Below are 20,301 nucleotides of genomic sequence, written 5' to 3' on the forward strand. Positions count from 1 at the left end.
TTTTCAACATTATAAATTTTTATATGTAAAAATAAGTTTTTTTATTAGTAATTTTGTATAGTTCAAGTATTTGATATTCAAAAAAAATATACTAACAAAGTATACTAATAATCTTTAAGGATATTATTCTTAAGAAAATCGTTATAAATTATATCTTGTGTTCCAAACAATTATGTAAAATAAAAATTAGTAAAAACTAATATCTTCATATTCTATTTCGAGAAACATGCTCGACGATTTTTTATAATAACGAGCATAAATTTGACAAAGTTAAACAGACAAAAAACTTTTTATTAATTCAAAACAAAAATTATTTCGATATATGTACATATTTTACTTTATAACTATCAAAATTGATATTTCACTGTACGTTTTTACAAAGCAGTTTAAGATTTCCGGGTATTTATAATTTTAAGTATTATTTCACAAATTATTTATAAGAATGTACTTTTACTATACTATATTTGAATGTATCATGTATTTCATAAATATTTAAAATTTAAAGATCGCTTAATAAAATTTGCTTATATGCTAATTTTTATATACCATGTGTTACGTATGTATTATTAATTTACATAAATAATCTTTATAAAAAACTTCATTGAAAAAATATTTTATTTTTAGTGAAAAAAAATATATATATATATTTAATTTCTTTAAATTTTTTATTTAACTGCTATCGATCTTAAAAATTAAATATTATTTATGATAATAATTTTTTTGTTATTTCTTTAAATCCAATAAAATACATAATAATCACGAATGAATCATTTTAACAAAACTCCCGTCATCAAATATCATTATTATTTTTATTTAATTTTTTTTTAATAACACATAATTAACTAACATGCAACATATACATAATTATGTAAGAAATATGAATTTATTAATACATAAATTTGAATAAAATCTTAAATCCCAACACCATCTATATTCTTTTATAAAATTATATTATATATTGTACAAAAACATGAATTAAAATTAATAGGTTGAAAAAGAAATATGTAAATATAAATATGATACCTGTAATATAAATAACAGTTTCAGAAAAATAAACATAAAAATGCAAATTTATAAATGTATTAATACAAATATTATTAATAATAAATTTAGATTTCGTGAGGAAAAAACAAAGGTTTTAATAAAAAAAAAAAATTATTTAAATCTATGCTTGAAGGAAATTATTAAAATCCTTCAATTATTTTTAATTTTTGTTTAATATATTTACTATTCTATTAATTAATTAATTATATCATATTTTCTTTCTCCTTTTTAAATAATTTTTATTATCAAAACAAAAGTATTTTTATTTAATTCTTCTCAGTGTTAATCAATGTATTGAAATAATTATTTCACATAATATTATTATTTACATGTACATACTTATTTTTTTCCAATATGTATGCATATTTTTTTCTAGATATGTTTTCAGTCTATTTTTCGGAATTAAATAATATTATATTCTTATATCTTTCATTTTAGCATTTAGATAGAATTTTTACCTTGATGTTTTTATGCCATAAATATGTTTTTAAAATAATCAATTGAAATTTTAATTGAATTTGTTTTTTTATTTCGTTTTCTTGAAGTTATTCATACATAACATTTTTATATATTCAAAAAGTAGAACTCTTTAAATTTAATTGATTTAAAAAGAAAATAAGAAATTCTATTAAATTTTTTCAAAACAAATAAAGTTAATTAAAAGTTTCAATACTTTGTTCGACTTATTTTATCGAAATAAACTACATATTACATAACAGGATTGCAATATAATAAAAAAACAAAATACTTTTATTGCTTCATTTGGAAAAGAAATTAAAAAAATATTATAATTTGTTAATACATACAACATAATTAAAAATAGAGCAATGAATAGATACAATAAATATACATATACATATATATATATATATATATATATATATATATATATATATATATATATGTGTATATATACATATATTTATATATATACATATGTATTCAGGTATACAAATATTTAAAAGAAAATTATATTTATAATCGTAACTATTTCAACTTTTTTTTAAATATTTACTTCGCATACTTTTAATATTTTTTTAATTATTTGCTATGTATCATTGAAATATATTCGTAAATTGTGTATTAATATTATTATTTGAATTATTTTTTTGAATTGTTTGGTTACTCATCAAATTATCGAATATACTTAATGGGGATGGTTGAGTCTTTTGTATTTGCGAAACACTTGCTGATTGTGTAGGAAGTGTTAAAGATATTTTCTGAGTTGGACTATTCAACGGTGATAGATTTCCCATTTGTTGATATCCTATTGGAGCTTGTATGGGTACCGGTTGTTGTATTTGTTTTGTTGGACTTTGAAGTTTTAATTGGTTCATTGATGGAGCAGGTGGCATTTTATTATTTTTATTTCCTAATAAATTATCTAAATTAATATTAACGGTGCCAGAATTCGACCATGTTGATCCAATCAATCCATCAGTGTTATTATCTTGTGTTTTCATCTCATTATTGTTATTCAATGATGTTGGTTGTAATAAATTATTTGAGGGCATTAAAATATCTAAAATAAATTTAATAAAAACTTTCTCATTGTGTTCTATGTACATAAAAAATAATTAAAAAATGTAATTTTCACATTATATATAAATCACGTTATTAGAGTTCTTTTGAGTAATTCAAATAATTTTGTAAAGTTCCAATGAATAGGTTTTGTTAATTACATGTATAAATAAAATAAAAGCACCAAAGTGAATAACAATATCGATTAAGTCAATTACCCCATCAATGACGATTTGCTCAACATGCCGAAGCACCCCTGACAATCAACATCTGCGTGAAGCCAGACCAAATATCGTCAGCAAGTGTTTGTGCGGTACACAAAGCCTAACAACAGCGCTACAAAAACAACAACAATGTTCAATTCGCAATAACCATAAGGTAATGATTACGTCAACTATAAATCACATTAATCAAGGATAAAATTCTAAGCTAATGAGCGAGAATGCTTCTCATTAAGAGTTTTGTGTTATACAATCCAATAAAATAACAGGTAACGGAAATCTGTAAAACACATCACTTGAAACGGCGGAAAGAAATTTTAAGAATAAAATCAATTTTGAAAATAAAGATTATATAAAATGAAGTTAAATTAACATTCCTCTATCTCATAATTAAGTACTTTTTAATATAACAAAACTAAAGAGTTAGTTATTAAATAATTAGTTTAATCAATTAAATAATTCCATATTAAGCCACATAAAAATATTTCACTTTTTTTAATTTAAGAAATGGGAATGAGTAATAAATTTAAAAAAAAGTCAATAATTTTTATACCTAATGATTAAGCGATACTTAAAAATTATTTGAATTGGCAATGTTATTACTAAATCGAAGCAACTAATCATTTTTTATTATGTACATATACATACATATTTAATATAGTTACCCCTAAAAGTATACCAGTTCCAAAGGTAATTCTACTGATTTCAGTTTCTTTACTTTCATGTTATAAAACGAGTCTTACTCAGATAAAGCATATTAAAATTTTAAGAAATAAAAGTGGTCTACTAAAATAGTGGGAGCGGAAATGGGGTAGTAGGTGCAATCCAGTTGATAGTTTCCAGTTATATCAACTCAACCTCTGCTACTCAACGCCAAGTCTCACCTTCACGTGGTCCCTCCTGTTAAGCTGAGCAACCAAAGCCAAAGATCTGGTAACCAACCCAGGTGGAGTAACTTCGGTCAGTGAACTAACGAGACTGGCGGGTTAAGTTCAGGCTTAACTGAGAAGCGTCTGTTCCAATAATTGGCGGCTTCGAGCGGGCGTCTGACTTGCAGCAAGCGGCTCGCTATACAAATGTGATTGGGTACTGCCTTGTACGTATCATAAGGCTAGGAGAGCTACCTCCGAACTTAAAAGCACTTAGTAATGCAATGGAGAAAACTTATGGATATAATACCCCAGGTGGTAATCCCATTAATATGGTAAATCCACCCTCTTCGGAGGTCGGCCCCACGGATTCTGGGGGGGGCCAACTATTGCTGAACTATCATAACAACCAGGTAGAAATACAGAGAGGAATAGAGGTATCTGCAAAAGTACCATCTGAAATTGAAGTCTTACGGAAGAGACTCTTAGAGCTTGAACAAATTCTTAAAATCCAACAGAAGAACATTGATGATCTAAAATCAGAAAACCTGATTTTAAAAATGGCTCTTGAAAAGAACAGAGAAAATATTTCAAAAATTGTAATAACATCGGATTCAGGTAGCGGAGACCTCACGGGCTTTGAAACTGATGGGAATGCTATTATCTCGAAACCAAAGAGGAGAGTGAAAAAAAGAAAAGCAAAAAGTTCACCAGAAGTCGAAACAAATACCAGTGAGGCGAAACTACTCGGAGCAGATCAAGATGACGTTGACGTATTAGCCATTCATAATACAAATGTCCAGCAACAAATAAACACTCCAAATGGATCCCAAATCGACGTATCAGGAAAAACAGATGCAGGAGTTAAAACAAGTAGTATGAAAAACAAAGAGAATGCAGTTAAAAATACAGATAATATTACTGCTCGAAAACCACCTCCAATTAACGTTGTGGGGATTGATGACTATAACAAGATTAAAGAGTTAATTTCATCAATAACAAACACATTCAAAATAACTACTCTCAGAAATAACATCTGGAAAATCAACATCGAAAACTCTGACGACTACAGAGCCACAGCGAAGAAATTAAACAATGAAAAAATTGAATGGTTTACGTACGAAGACAAAAATGACAGACCTATTAAGGTAATGGCGAGAGGTCTCCATTGGTCTTGCGATAAAGAAGATGTTATAAACGATATCAAAAATCAAGGCCTTAATATTCTTGATGCTGTTAATATTTTAAAAAGTGAAAGGGTTATCAACGAAAAGGGTGAACATATATTGCGGAAACGAAAATTGCCACTATTTATGTTGACATTCGATAAAAAAGAAAAAATTGACAAAATATATAAAATAAGATCTATATTAAACCTGATAATTAAAATTGAACCTATTCGTAAGTCGAATAATACGATCCCTCAATGTAAAAGATGCCAGGGCTATAATCACACCAAAAGCTTTTGCAATAAAGAACCAAAATGTGTTAAGTGTGGCGAAAAACATTTTACAACAAATTGCAAATTAACGAAAGACTCCTCTCCAACATGTGCAAACTGCCAAGGAAATCACCCAGCCAATTATAGAGGATGCTTAATAGCAAAGGAATTGCAGAGAAAAAGAAATGAAGTGATAAAAACACAAAAAAAGGCAAATATTAGCAACGTGCCTCATTCACTGACACATCAGATTAAACCTAATAATAACTACAATTTAAATAATATGAATAATATGACTTATGCTCAAGCTGCAAGCAACAATAAAGTTAAGTCTAAAAATACAAACAATGACTCAAATAATATGAAATCAATTGAAGAGACACTAAAAATTATCATCAAAAAACTTGACGAGCAACAAATTGCTGAAAAACACTTATGTGACAGAATAAATAAGATTGAAAATAGTATAAACCTCAAATTAAATAAGAAATGGCCAACTCAATAAGAATTGCTACATGGAATGCAAACGGGCTACCCAATCACATTGAAAGCCTTAAAAGATTTTTAATCGAAGAAAAAATTGACATAGGATTAATATCTGAAACGCATTGTACAAACGAAACCCACATAAATATCGAGGGTTACAGTTGTTATCATGCCCCGCACCCGGAAAACAAAGCTAAGGGGGGTTCAGCTATTATTATAAAAAAAAACATTGGACACGATCCAGAACCCAAAATTGAAAAACCGGAAATGCAAATTTCAACAGTTAGAATAAAAACTAACAATAAAGAATTTAAAATCTCGGCTATATACTGTCCTCCTAAGTATAACTTAAAAAATAATGATTATAAAAACTTAATCGATCAATTAGGTCACAATTTCATAATTGGAGGAGACTTCAATGCAAAGAACACGTTCTGGGGCTCCAGGTTAACTACTCCGAAAGGTAAAGCACTCTATGAGGAGGCAATAAAGGCTAAATGCAGTTTTTTATCTAGTGGGAAACCGACATACTGGCCATCGGACCCAAAACGCAAGCCAGATTTAATTGATTTCTTCATGACCAAGGGTATATCAAACACATACACTCATGTTGATGAAAGCTTTGACTTATGTTCTGACCATACCCCTGTTATATTAACAGCAAGTGAATTTGTAATTACTAAAACTGAGCCAATAAAACTTTGTAACAAAACAACGAACTGGTGCAAATTTCGTGTAGACTTAAGTAATCGTACAGAACTTAACACACCTCTTAAAACCATACAACAACTGGAAGATGAAGCGTATAATTACATTACACAAGTGCAAGAAGCAGCTTGGGATAACACAACTTTCCAAAAATATAGTGATAAAGATACTATATATCCTCTGGAAGTAAAAAATCTTATAAAAGAAAAAAGAAAAGCCCGTAAGAGATGGCAAGTAACTCGTGCTCCGTCTGATAAACGAAAATTAAATCAGTTATGCAACAAGGTAAAAAAGCTACTATTAGAAGTCAAAAATGAAACCATAAAAAATAAATTAGCAAACTTAACAGCAGAAAAAAATACGGACTATTCTCTATGGAAAGTAACAAAAAATTTAAAGAATCCAACTCAACAAGCTTATCCTCTGAAAAAGCTAGATGGGTCCTGGGCAGTAACTGAATCAGAAAGAGCACAACTTTTTGCAGACTACTTAGAAGACATTTTCAAACCGCTACCTCGTCAAACATCGGAGGAAGTAGCTTGTCATCTAACCAATAATGATATGTCAACTATCAAAAAAATAAAACTTAAAGAACTGTGCCAGGAGATTTCAAAATTAAACAACAAGAAAGCTCCCGGTTTCGATCTGATTACTGCAATGGTGCTAAAAGAATTGCCTGTGATTGCATTGCGAAAACTCCTCTATATATATAATGCAGCAATACGCTTGAAACACTTTCCTGAAATTTGGAAGGTTGCTGAAATAATAATGATACCCAAGCCGGGAAAACCCCCAAACGAAGCAACATCGTACAGGCCTATCTCGCTTTTACCTATTTTATCCAAAATATTTGAGAGATTGATCCTGGAACGAATAATACCAATAATTAAAGTAAAACGTTTAATTCCAGATCACCAATTCGGATTTAGAGATGAACATTCGACAGTAGAGCAAATACATAGAATAACTGATGTCATAGAGGATGCCCTAGAAAGAAAGGAAGTATGTTCAGCAGTTTTCCTAGACGTTGCGCAAGCCTTTGATAAGGTGTGGCACAAGGGCTTGGTCTACAAACTCAATCAAGTTTTTCCAAAGCAAATCTGTGATCTACTAGAATCATATCTAACACGGAGAGTATTTAGAGTTAAGCAACAAAATGAATATTCTGTCTTAAAAGATATAAACGCAGGAGTACCACAGGGCAGTGTATTGGGTCCAGTACTCTATCTTTTATACACAAGGGATTTACCACAGTCAGATGAAGTAACAACGGCCACATTTGCAGACGATACTGCAATATTAGCTAGAGATAAATGCATAAAAGAAAGTACGGAAAAAGTTCAAAGGTCTCTAAATGAAATAAATCGTTGGATGAAAAAATGGCGAATCAAAATAAATGAAAATAAATCAGCACACATAAATTTTACCAACAGAACTATCAATCCCATCGAAATAAATTTAAATAATAAAGTGGTGCCGTTTGCAAATGAGGCAAAGTACTTGGGTATGACTCTAGACGTGAAACTACGTTGGAAGGAGCATATTAAAAAGAAAAAAGAAGAAATTAATATAAAGTTAAGGAAAATGCAATGGCTGATTGGTAAAAATTCTGAATTGAATATTTACAACAAATTATTGATTTATAAACAAATAATTAAGCCCATATGGACGTATGGAATTCAGCTTTGGGGATGCGCCAAAAAAACAAATATACAAATAATTCAAACTATCCAAAATAAGGTTCTTCGTAATATTGTGAATGCGCCTTGGTACGTGAGAAACGATACGATTCATAGAGATTTAAAAATTACTACAGTAGAAGAAGAAATCAAAAAGCAATCAACTAAACATAAATCTAAAGTACAGCAACATACTAATAGTGAGATAAATAAGCTACTTAGAAACAACACAGCCCGCCGCCTGCAAAGGAGGAGACCTCTTGATCAATTGTGATATGAGACTGAAAGAATACAACTAATAATACTGGACGGCTATCACTGGATAGTATGTCCCCACAACGCTACTTAAAAGTTAAAATAAAGTTGCTTGTTAGGTTGAATGGACTTAGTTGCAATAAATAGTAGATATAATAAAAAAAAAAAAAAAACTAAAATAGTAAAAATCCTAAATACAAAATGATTCAATTTAATTCTTTTAACTGCTAGCGTCATATTATTTTATTATAATATAAGAATGTCAAGTCAATTATCCACATAAAAAATAAAAAAAAGGAAACAAATAATATTAAGTGCAAACATACATACATATTATGTATGTATATTGTAAAAGCAATACACATACATAACGTTTTATTACAAATATAAATTCAGTAATTTAATTTCTATTTTAGATGTTAAATGCTATTTCCAATTATATCAATACAAATCGAAAATAGTGATGCGGCAACTTCTCTGCATTCTTCATTTGTGTCACCCCCTATCACTGGCGATCTTAAGCAAGATCCTAGCCAGCTTTTTAATTCCATGCATTCATTTAAGAATTCATCGATTAAAACATGCCGAGGTACAGTAATTAATAATGCACCGATCATTTCCAAAACAGCAATTCTTACTTTTGCCTCCTGACTAAAACGTAAAAATGATGTAATTTCGAATACTTCACGACAAATTTTATTTAGAGTTGGACAGTTTTCTGCAGCTAAGATAATGTTTGTTAAAGTGCTAAAATATGTAACAATTAATGTCATGTCTATGGCATATCCCGCTTTTTCATTCTTTAAATGCAGTATTTGAGTTTTCCGGGCTCCCCTTACCAACGGAAAAAAAAATGATCCAACATGCTTTGAAAATGTATTTTGAATTTCAATTTGCTTTGAAGGTTTTGAAAGCAAACGTCTAGTTTTTTTTCGTAATCTTTCATATATTATTTTTTTTGAATTATTTGCTTTATCAACCATTTTTGTTTCAAATTTTCTTGGATATGGCAAACTCTGATTTGAATTCGAGCAAAATATTTTTGGACTTGCGGTTGTTTCTTTTTCAATGCTGGATAACCGCTTAACAGATTTTGATATTATATTTAAAATTAATATGCGTACTGGAAGTGAATAATTGTTGTCATCTAAATGAAATTGTTCACATAAAAATTCTCCGCATTCTCCTGGATATATTGTACAAATTTGAACGCAGATATTAAGCTTTGTATTCTCAAACTCGTCAAAATAAAACTTCCTTTCCAAGCACAAAAATATACGCAGCAATTCAATTGCCAATTTTACATCATTATTGGGTAATTGCTGTTTTATAAGATTTTCTGCACATTGCAAACAAGCTTGAAAAACATCGGGATCATCAGCTTGCAAAATAATTTCTTTTAAATCAAGTAAAAATTTAGGCTTCTTATTTTCATGAACAGATTTATCGTTTGACATATCATACGGCTCTAAATCGTCATCAGAATCTAAGCCCGCATCGTAAAGATTTTCAATGATTTTTGAATTCTTACTACATTCTTTAGGAGAAACTTCTTTCTTGGAAAATATTTTTTCTTCTTTCTTGGAGTATCTTGAAAATTGCCTTACTGTAAAGTCATTATTGTCAAAAAATGATTTTACTAGTATTGAAAATTCTTCCACAGTTTTAATTTCACTATAATTATCGGTACTAACAATCGCAAATTTTTTTATGGAATCTATTATCTCTGTAAGCTCTGAATTTAAATTTTTGTAATCAAAATTTAATTTTGGCTCATTTATATTGTTGAGCATATTAATGCATATTTCTGCAGTAATCATTCCAACATATCGAAATACAATATCAGATGATTCCAAATGATTTTTTGTGCCATTAAACAATTTATTTTTTATTTCAAATATGAAACTTTCCTCAAGTCTTAAATCAATTAAACATTTTAAACTATAAATTAGCAATTTGCTTAAGAAAATATGCTGTTTAATATTATTATTTAACGTTGAAGTTTTTGTAGACCAAACGTTCAACGATCTCTTAAACAGTTCAAATAGTTTTTCTGGACAATTAGTTTGAAAATATGTCGTTAAATTTATAATACTGCTCTCTGAAACATTATACATTGAAAATGGAAATTTGGACAGCAAAAAATATTCCCAATGTGAAGAAATACTAATAGCATTAGAACCAAGCAATAAACTTAAATTAATATTTTGATCTAATATTTTATATCCGACAATATTGATTGCAACATTGCTTAAGTCTGTAAAAATATTGTTAATGAAAATTTTATACTGATTTTCAATAGTCGATAGATGCGCAAGGATCCTTAAAAATATGTTAAATTGATAAGTAACATCATTATTGAAGTGTACCACAATTTTACTCAATACAACAGCTATACGTTTTTCATCAAAAACGGGTTCCAATTGACACTCGTTACATTTAAAAGCTATACCAAGAGCATTTAAAATAGCTACTAAAATATTATAACCGTAAAAGTTAGAACAAAATATATTTGGAGTTTCAAGTCCAATTCTGTTTGCGACTCTACTGTGTATATTTAAAATTAACGTTAAAAACTGTTCACTCTTTTGTTCTGCTTTGTTCTTATCAAAACCTTGAATATTTGTTAAATCTTTCGTAGCATGTAAAATTCCCATAGTTATTATTTCTCCATTTTTAATCAAACATTCTAAAATATCTACAGCTAAAGTAGGCTTTATGTTTAAATTCTCTAATAATACTTCTAGAGAACTTATTATATAGTCTTCATTAAAGTTGATAGAAAAAATATTGTAAATTAAATTCATATTAAAAGTTTTATCATTTATAAGCAAAAGATCGTGAGTAAGATTCATCAAAGAATGTAAAACATTTTTGTATTCAGTTGAAGCAAACTCATTCCAATCACTTTCATATGAGCTTATGTCCATCCTGGTTAGCTGTTGAAATGTTATTTCTCCCGGTAGTACGTTCAAAAAACCTTTCAATAATGTTTCTAAATAGTTTAAATCCTTTTCAGTTTCCACTTTTTGTATTTTCTTTACTAATTGTGCAAAGTTCATGAAACATTTTATATTTCGAGCAGTTGGACGTTCGACTGAAAAATTAAAATAATTTTTCCGTTGGACATTTCTTTCTCTTTAATATTTTTCGTTTTGTTTATTTCTACTTAAAAAATTACATTTCTTTTTAAAAATAATTTATGAACTCTTTTGAACTGAACTGAAAAATTTATGAACTCATTGCAAACCTATTCTATTTGCAGATTAGCTAGTCAAAATTTAATTACAAATAGTTTAAATTTATCTTTCATCATTTAGAAATTGAGATAAATTGAATAAATCAAGCAAACACAACAACAATTGATTTGTTTTAAAATTCTTTAAAAATTTCGAAATTTTTTGATTTTCTGCTTACATCAAGCAATGAAAATTTTAAGATGATGAAATTAAAAAATTAACAATAACTTACCATTTGAAAACCCAGAGTTTATTGCTAAGGCACCAAATTCGTCCAACAAATTTGAATTTGAAGACTGATTACCAGGTAATGAAGGTGGATGTGTAGCAAAGCTTTCAAAAAGATCGATATTGTTTGCTTCTTTTGAAATATTTTCCATGTTTGAAGTTGTTATTAATAAATTATTGGACTGATTTGTTGGAATTGCTACGTCAGTTAATGAATGGTTACTTGAATCAAAAGCTGATTTGAAGTCTGCGAAGTCATCATTTTTGTCTGTAACTACATTTAAATTACTTGGAACCGTGCTTGCAACCACGTCCAGTTGAATTGATTTAGCAGAAGATCCTGTAGCATTAAAAGCACTTTCAAAATCTCCAAATTCTTGATTATCATCAGCACGAGGATTAAAATCATCAATTTCTTTAAGATCGTCAGTTCTAATTATAGAAGAATTATTTGTTTTTGGTGGGGGGCATGTTTCAAATAAATCTGCAATAATTTTATTCAAATTTGATATTACGAAATGCAAAAGTTGAAAAAAAATTACTTTCATCTGGTGAATCTCTATGTGTTGGTGAATGAATTCCAAATGAATCTTTTTCTTTACCATAATTAGCAGCAGCACCCAAATCAATCTTTTTAGTTACTACGGAAGTTTTGATAGTATTATTGCCAAACTTATTGGTTCCGGTTGATGATTTCAAATTTGTAATACTTATATTGGCATTTTGAGTTTTTTGTTGTTCGAAAGATGTTTGTTTTATTTCCGTTGGGCTGGAACGATCTCGGTATCTTCTAAAAATTACATATTTTCTCTGAATCAATACATTCTTCTTTTATAATCTAGGTTACCTCGGACTAGAAGCATCATTATCAGAATCATCTTTTTCCCTTTCATCTTCATAGCCTTCATCTTCATAGCGGTAGGAGGGATGAGAATCACTATCTGCGAACATAACAAAAATCAGGCATTAATCTTACAGTCGACAGTCCTCAGAGATCTTAACAAACTAAACCTATAAATAGGGAAAAGCAAGTTCTGTTCCTATACCTATTATCACATTATTGCATGTACATATTTCTATATTACTTTCCTAAAAAATAGAGTTTCTGAATATTGAGATATTCAGAAATCATAGGAATCATAGGAAGTATAGATAATGTAGAAATATAGATTTCTATAATATAGAAATCATAGGAATCATGCAATTTCCTATGATTTCTATATTATTTTAATTATAGTATGGGCTTTGTGCTAAGAAATATAAGGATGCAAGAACAAGGATTATAAGGATGTACTTGCAAGTTCCCACAAAACATTTGGAAAATCTTATTTAATCTCACGAGTATTTCTTACGAAAACTTAATTAAATAATTGAGGTAAATCAAACTTACATGTATTACGGTTATCACTTTTATAACTTGAATTGGAATTCCAATTGCTGTCATTATACCCAGATCCGGCTGCATATCGTGAACCACCTGATAAAACATCAGAACTCATACCAATGTACTTGTCCTTGTTCCGTTTAGCTTTTCTTCTTTCCTCTCTTAGTCTGTCATCATCCTGGATGAATTGTATCAAATCACTTACCTTAAATAAACAAAGAAAACATTTTTTTGCCATGGCAAATTATGAATCTTAAAGATAATTACCTTATGTCTAACATTAATGCCTTGATCCTTTCCATTTTCATCAGTGAATGTATAATTCTCTAACGTACGCAAATCATATATATGTTCTCTTGAAGATGTTACTACTCTTTCAGAACCATTTCGTACTAAATAATTTAAGAGCAATAAGGACTGAAAAAAAAATTTTGGCTTGTACCCTTAGTGCACCCTTTAAAATGTTTAAATATGTACATATATATAGATATATTACATACTTTATATGTTCGTCTCCAATTCGTTTTGTTGTCTTGTAACATTCTTTTCCATAGCATTGACATAACTTCAGGGAAATGTTCATAAGTGAATGTTGCATGGGCAATTTCTTGCATTAGGACTCCGGTTGGACCCCATGGATCATCATTTGTAGCTTCACGTACTTTACCTTCTATTTCGGTGTAATTCATTACAACGTTTGTTCTTAAAATATAAATATATGTACATTTATTAAGGGAGCATTTTTACATGTATTTAAAGGAATCCCTAACCCAATTTAGAATTGGGAAAGAACATTTTATTTATCCAAAAATGTAGTATAGATATAGCAACACGATACAAATGAAATGAAAAAACTTGAAATATTATGGAGAAATATAAATTGAAAATATTTCAAGGTTTTCCCTCTTTTTAGTATAACAATAATCAATGTCATTTTTATATCTGCTAGCTCTAAATTTCATGGAAGTTGAAATTTAAAAGTATTAAATGTAAGATATTATTTGGATAAAATTATAATCTCCTAATTAACAAAAAATAATTTTAATCTTAATCCAAGTTGAGCATGCTTGATTTTATAAATACAAATTAAGAGATGAAATTTTTTACGAGATATTTAAATTTTTTTAATTAAATCAGTAAATGATGGATTTGTATTTTGCTTAACTTTTTTTTTGGCAAAAGGTGAAATCATTTCCTTTTGAATTGATTTATGCATTCTACTTACACTTTATCAGCAAGCTCACGGACCTTCCACATACTAAAAAAATTATCAACCATTTTTACTTAATTTTTATTTTATATTATTAAAGAACAAGTTATAGATTTATCTCTTTCCTAAATTTTTTAAAAAACAAAAAATTAAAATCAAAATTTGTTCAACTCAAAATGCAAACTTTTTATGTGCTGATTTGGCTAGTGTCTATCATTTATTCATTTGATTGACAAAACTATTTAGGATGCGTTCAGGTTTTTTCAAATTATCAGTTTGTTGGGTTTACTGGGTTGCATGAAACATACGTATGAAGTATAACGTCTAATGCTGCCTTTTAACCACAGATAATTTGACGCTAGTAACAAATGCCAAAAGAATATTAAGGTCTGCAGATTGTCTTTTTACCTTGACGTAACAAAAATATCACTCTCTTTCCAAGCTGGGAACGCTTGGATACAATTGTATACATCTGTATACATTTTTGCTTTAAAATAATTTGGATACAAAGATTACTCAAATCTACTGAAACGTCGAAATTGGCTACATTTTAAAATTTTATTGAAATATGGATACATTTCTTACTAATATCTACATTTCTTACTTCTACTAATATTAAATCGCAAAACTGCTTTACTTTAAAAAAAATGTTATTTGCTGACTAAATAATATTTGTCTGTTTTCATGGTGAATCGTTTTTACCGCATAGTTCAACAGCAACCGAATATATATTTTCTGACCATAACTTTTAAAATGCAATAGAAATTGCATGTGACTTCTCAAAGAATTTACTATAAATAACGAAACTCAAATTGTTGAATGTAGCAAATTAATATTATTTATGAGTTTATTTGTATAAAATAAGACGACTTAGTATAATAACTCTACTTCAAGAGTCTGGATACATTTTTGATACATTTTTTTCTCGAAATTGGATACATTTTGTTTTTACCGGGTGGGAACACTGTTTCCAAGCCTGTATTTCTGTCAGCCGTGGTTGTTACCGTCAATTAGTTAAATTTTAATTTAACTTATTAAAATTTAACTAATTGGCTAATTAATTAAGTTAAATTTTAATTTAACTAATTAAAACTTTATTATTTAAGTTAAATGTCATTTAATTAGTTAAATAAATTAAATAAATTTAACTCGCACTTAAATTAAAATAACTTCAATTGAAATTCTTAGCGTTTATGTACTGTTTACCTCTAGCTCAAAATCTGTATTTAATCTGAGTTTGATGAAAGTTACATATGGCAAATAATATATTGCATTTCCATTTACATAGCCAAAACCGAACATAGCTTGCTCTATTCTCAATAGACTTACTGCCAGATTTTTTAATAGTAAAATAGCAATAATTAATTTTCTGTGTGAGTCTTGAATAGGAAATTAAATTCCAATTTTAAAGAAAAAATAAGCTTCGTGGTATTTAAAAAAAACGACGTGACAATTTGGTAATATCATGATGAGATAAAGGCAATTAAATGACAATTTTGTAATATCATGATGAGATAAACATAAACATTCATAAGTAATATTGAAGATTGCTGATGTGGAAATTGATTCTTTCTAACATTAAAAAGAACATGTATGAAATTATAATTTTTCACCGTTAAAGAAACTGTCAGTCCCTCCCAGTAACCAGGCCTGTACTGTTAGCCTCGGCAATAACGAATTGTAACGGTGAAGATTAATGTTTGCACGATGATGTTTGTATCAATGTTTTATGCATATCTTTCATTTCCCTTGCCAATACATTTTCTTCGAAGGAGAAAGAAGCGTTTGCCAACAATTTATGCAAAAGTCTTCGTGTAAACACGGGTAAACAAAATACAGTAGATCTGTGCAAGATAAGTAAGACAATAATTCATTATTTTTGCAATAATTATTATACCGCAAGCGTATAATGAATTTATAATGAATGTCGAAATTCATATAGAACACACACATATAAAAGACACTAGCGAGAAAAAAGCGAAATTACCGCCGCACATTTAATTTACGGAGGTAAAATAACTTAAAATTCGTTTTTTTTTAATTTGATTATAAATTATATGCAGAAAACTGAAGAATTGCCGCTCAAAATAAATCAAAACAAGGTCCTGTAATTGTAAAAATATAACGGCAACGACGAACGATTTCCATTGTTAACTTAGAACACGTGTGGAATGGCAACATCAACTGCTCAGTATAATGTATCAATCGCACGAAGTAATACAATCAGGCGTGTATTATTCTTGTGGTCGTAGACGTGATAATTTAAAGTGGTACCAAATCTGACATGATGTGCAGTTGTCAAAATCATTGCGTGCGGCTTTATATTTTCACGCGATCATCACGCCACGGTTTTCTAGATTGAATGTGTAAATAAAATGGAAAAATCGACGACGAATATTTATACTAAATATTTTAATATATTAATTCTTATATTGAAAATCGGGGTTTTTTTATTTTACCGAACAAAAAGAATAACAAATACGAGCAATTTAAGCTTCTAAAAAAATAATGCAAGACAATGATGTTTTAAAATACTTTATAAATTTAAACAAATTTAAGTTTTTTTTCTTAAATTAAATTTTTATATATATAGTAAATTCAAACATTCAAAACCATGTTTATTTTTGTGGAAATGGAAACAACCAAAATATTTTTCATATCATTCTCTACAGATACGACTACCCAAAAATTATATTTCAGGTGACGTAACGGTAAAATAGGAAAATTTTACATAGGCGTCTATTTACTGGCGCCTCTTCATATTTTATATTTTATATGAATTTTCACGCGATTGTGTTCTTGTCAATTTTTTGAAACTACTATTAAAAATCATAAGTACGTATAATGCCTTGCCGGAGAATTGTTTTATCTTATATTAAAAATTCTTGCAAATGCGTAAATAAAATTCTACGTAATAGGTCTGCATCAACATTGCATTTTCTTTCAAAATTTAGTGTAAACTACTTTTGTTGTGGGAGAATTTACTATTAAAATGACATCACTCTATGAGTATGAGATATAATGTCAAAAAATAACCTGACTAAATAAAAAGCATAAAATTTTATTCTTAGTAAATTGAATTATTTTGTTCTAAGTTCTTTTATTTAAATTTTCTATTGTTGGAATCTTCATAAAAATGTCGTCAAATAAGTCATCAGATGAACCTCAACAAATTGATTTAACAAAGCTAAATCTTCCACAATTGCAACAACTGAAAATGGAATTTGAATCGGTATTTATTTTTTTTAAATTTTCTAATGTGCGAAGTGTTAACTCTTTTCTTTTTTGTAGGAACTAAGTGTTTTTCAAGAGTCCCTTCAAACTCTTGTAAAATGTAAAGGGAAATATTCTGCTTCAAAAGAAGCTCTCGAGCAAATTAAACCAGATTGGGAGAATAAAGAAATATTAGTCCCCTTAACAGGGAGTATGTACATCCCAGGTGTTGTGAAGAGTATAGATAATTTTATAATTGAAATAGGAACGGGTTACTACATAGAGAAGGTAAATAACTTTAATTTTAAACTAAATTCATGCACTTTTATTGCATAAGCAGAGACATGTAAATGCTCAAAATTTTAGTCACATTTATTTTGCCTCATACTTCTTAAAAAATGTAATGACTTAACAAAAAAATTTGACCAAAAATATAAAAAAAAATGGTTAATAATACATGTTATTCAAAATTTTAAAAGCTAGCACCTACCCACCTTACCTATTTACGATTTTAATAAGCGATTTGTTTTGCTTTAATTTTTGCCCTCATTCATCATCATCTCACAATTTGTTAAAATAAAAAATCATTAAGGTACGACCTACATTTTACATGTGCTATACCTACATTTTATATCCCACATACTTACCAACATTAAAAAATACAACAGACAGCAAGCTTTTAGAAAAATTGTGAAAGTTATTCATAATATGTTTTCTCTATTTCAGGACTTGAGTGACTCAAAAGATTATTTCAAACGTAAAATAGATTATGTTCAGGAGCAAATTGAAAAAATTGATAAAATTCAAGTTCAAAAGTCTCGAGTTCTAGGAGCAGTGCAAGAGGTTATAGAGATTAAAGTCGTGGCAATGCAACAAGCAGCAATTAAACAAACTGCGTAAAGCTTCATAAAACAAAAAAATTGTTTTTGAATTAAATCATGAAAAACTCATCTATCTTATTATTTTTATTTATTTTTATTTAAAAAAGAAAGTTTATTCTACTGGTCTATTTAACCTTAAAGTACATTTTATATTTCTTTATCCTTGTAAAGTTGTTAGTAATTCACCGGATGACACAAGCTCTTTAACTATATCTAATCCTCCAATTAACTCTCCTTTTACATAAACTTGCGGATATGTTGGCCAATCTGAATAAATCTTGAGCCCTTGGCGCACATCTTCGTCTGATAAAATGTCGAATGTTTCAAAAGCAACCCTAAACAAGTGAAAATATGTTAATATCGAGTAAATAGTGTGATACATTATGCTATAAATGATGGCACCAAATCACAAAAGTTCAATAGAACAAATATACCAGTATGTACATATGTAATATTGTAACAAATATTTAAAAATGAGAATGTTTACAATTGAACGCTAATACGAGTAATTAAAATCTACTTTTGTATTCATTTTAGAATAACTTGCCCTGTGTCATTTAATATTGTCATAAGTTGCTTTGAAAATCCACATCGTGGAGCATCTTTTGCACCTTTCATAAATACCATCACTTTAGCTCTATTAATTAAATTTTTAAGACGATCTTCTAACGATTCTTTGCTTTCGCCAACCAAATTTTTGCATTTAACTATTAATGTATGTACGTCAAGTCCGTCAATTCTGTCAATTGTTTTTCCGTTTTGAAAGAAAAGTACAGTTGGAACTGCTTCAATCTAAATATAAATAGTTCAATTTAAATATTATTTTATATACTTAAATTATGATAAGGTTACCTGATTTTTTAAAGCTATATTAGAAAAGTCTTCTGCGACAATATTAACAAAATTTATTCCTTTGTGTTTGGTTGATAATTCACTAAAAACTTCAAGAATCTGATGACATTGCTCAGCCCAATCAGCCGAAAAAAGTATGCAGGAAGGTTTTATATCTCTAAAATTTTCTTAAATGAATAATTTTTTTTTAGTTTCACTACAGTTCCTTACTTTATAATATTATTGAATTCTTCTTCTTTCGAAATATTAATTATCGACATCCTAGAACCCTTTTTTTAATTTATGTATTAAATTTTATCCAAACTTTACTAAGTAAATAATATGATTTCAATCTAAAATGTGAATAAAATAATAATCTTCACTATAAAAGTGTATTGAATGCTCTATTCAATCAAATGGGTTATTTTATAATTTATGTTAATGACAATTAGAGATTAAATGCCAACTACCCTTAGGTCATGGCATAAACTCTGCAGCATGATGCATGAGCATGGCAATCGGCATATTATATAAAATTTAGTTGACGTATAACCATCAGACTTAATCTAATGAGCATTTACACATTAAATTAATTTTACATGTCAAACTTTTAAAATAATTTTTTTAAATTGGCGTATTGCTTTATAAATCTGACACCAAATCTGATGATAATAGAACAATTTTCTATTTTTTTTTCAGATTTCTTTTATTTAAACTATGATTGAAGTACAAAGAGCAATAGGAAAAGAAGTTAAAAAGCGTAAACATAACTCATCTTTCAAAAAAAATCTACATTATGTATTTAATGTAGGTGGAGGTTATGTTTTTTTTCTAATTTTGAATTTTACCAGTTTGTTAAGCGCATATTTTCTAGATGAAATAGGTACTATTTTTGAAATGTTAACGAACAAAAGTCTATTTAATTAATGAAATAAAATTACACACACAAATGTAACTGTTATAAAATGTTGTATGTATTCAAAAGAAAATGCTAATTATTTTTTAAGCAGAGTTATATAAACAAATACTTTTTTTCTCCTGGATAAATGTCTCTCCGATGACCTAATATTTTCAGACGTCAGTGGTATTTT

At 28.4% G+C, this 20,301-nt stretch overlaps 3 protein-coding genes across 3 annotated transcripts; 1 reads left to right on the forward strand and 2 right to left on the reverse strand.

Annotated features, from left to right (window-relative positions):
* Positions 1-8,545: 8,545 nt before the first annotated feature.
* Positions 8,546-14,483, reverse strand: LOC129608281 (uncharacterized). The gene is made up of 8 exons (XM_055519686.1): positions 14,301-14,483; positions 13,576-13,777; positions 13,343-13,492; positions 13,082-13,280; positions 12,539-12,632; positions 12,234-12,481; positions 11,696-12,175; positions 8,546-11,321 (listed from the first exon to the last, which is right to left on the reverse strand). The coding sequence occupies exons 1-8, from the start codon at positions 14,351-14,353 to the stop codon at positions 8,644-8,646; spliced, it is 4,104 nt and encodes a 1,367-aa protein (XP_055375661.1). The 5' UTR covers positions 14,354-14,483; the 3' UTR covers positions 8,546-8,643.
* A 2,825-nt stretch (positions 14,484-17,308) lies between these two features.
* Positions 17,309-18,452, forward strand: LOC129610736 (probable prefoldin subunit 5). Its single transcript, XM_055523410.1, has 3 exons — positions 17,309-17,517; positions 17,577-17,786; positions 18,225-18,452. The coding sequence occupies exons 1-3, from the start codon at positions 17,422-17,424 to the stop codon at positions 18,396-18,398; spliced, it is 480 nt and encodes a 159-aa protein (XP_055379385.1). The 5' UTR covers positions 17,309-17,421; the 3' UTR covers positions 18,399-18,452.
* Positions 18,446-19,628, reverse strand: LOC129610726 (glutaredoxin 3). Its single transcript, XM_055523399.1, has 4 exons — positions 19,442-19,628; positions 19,232-19,388; positions 18,927-19,171; positions 18,446-18,714 (listed from the first exon to the last, which is right to left on the reverse strand). Exons 1-4 carry the CDS (start codon positions 19,489-19,491, stop codon positions 18,537-18,539), a joined length of 630 nt encoding a protein of 209 aa, XP_055379374.1. The 5' UTR covers positions 19,492-19,628; the 3' UTR covers positions 18,446-18,536.
* Between the last annotated feature and the right edge of the window lie 673 nt (positions 19,629-20,301).

The sequence above is a fragment of the Condylostylus longicornis genome, unplaced genomic scaffold, assembly GCF_029603195.1.
Source record: "Condylostylus longicornis isolate FDR11 unplaced genomic scaffold, ASM2960319v2 ptg000004l, whole genome shotgun sequence".
NCBI classification, from domain to species: Eukaryota; Metazoa; Arthropoda; class Insecta; order Diptera; family Dolichopodidae; genus Condylostylus; species Condylostylus longicornis.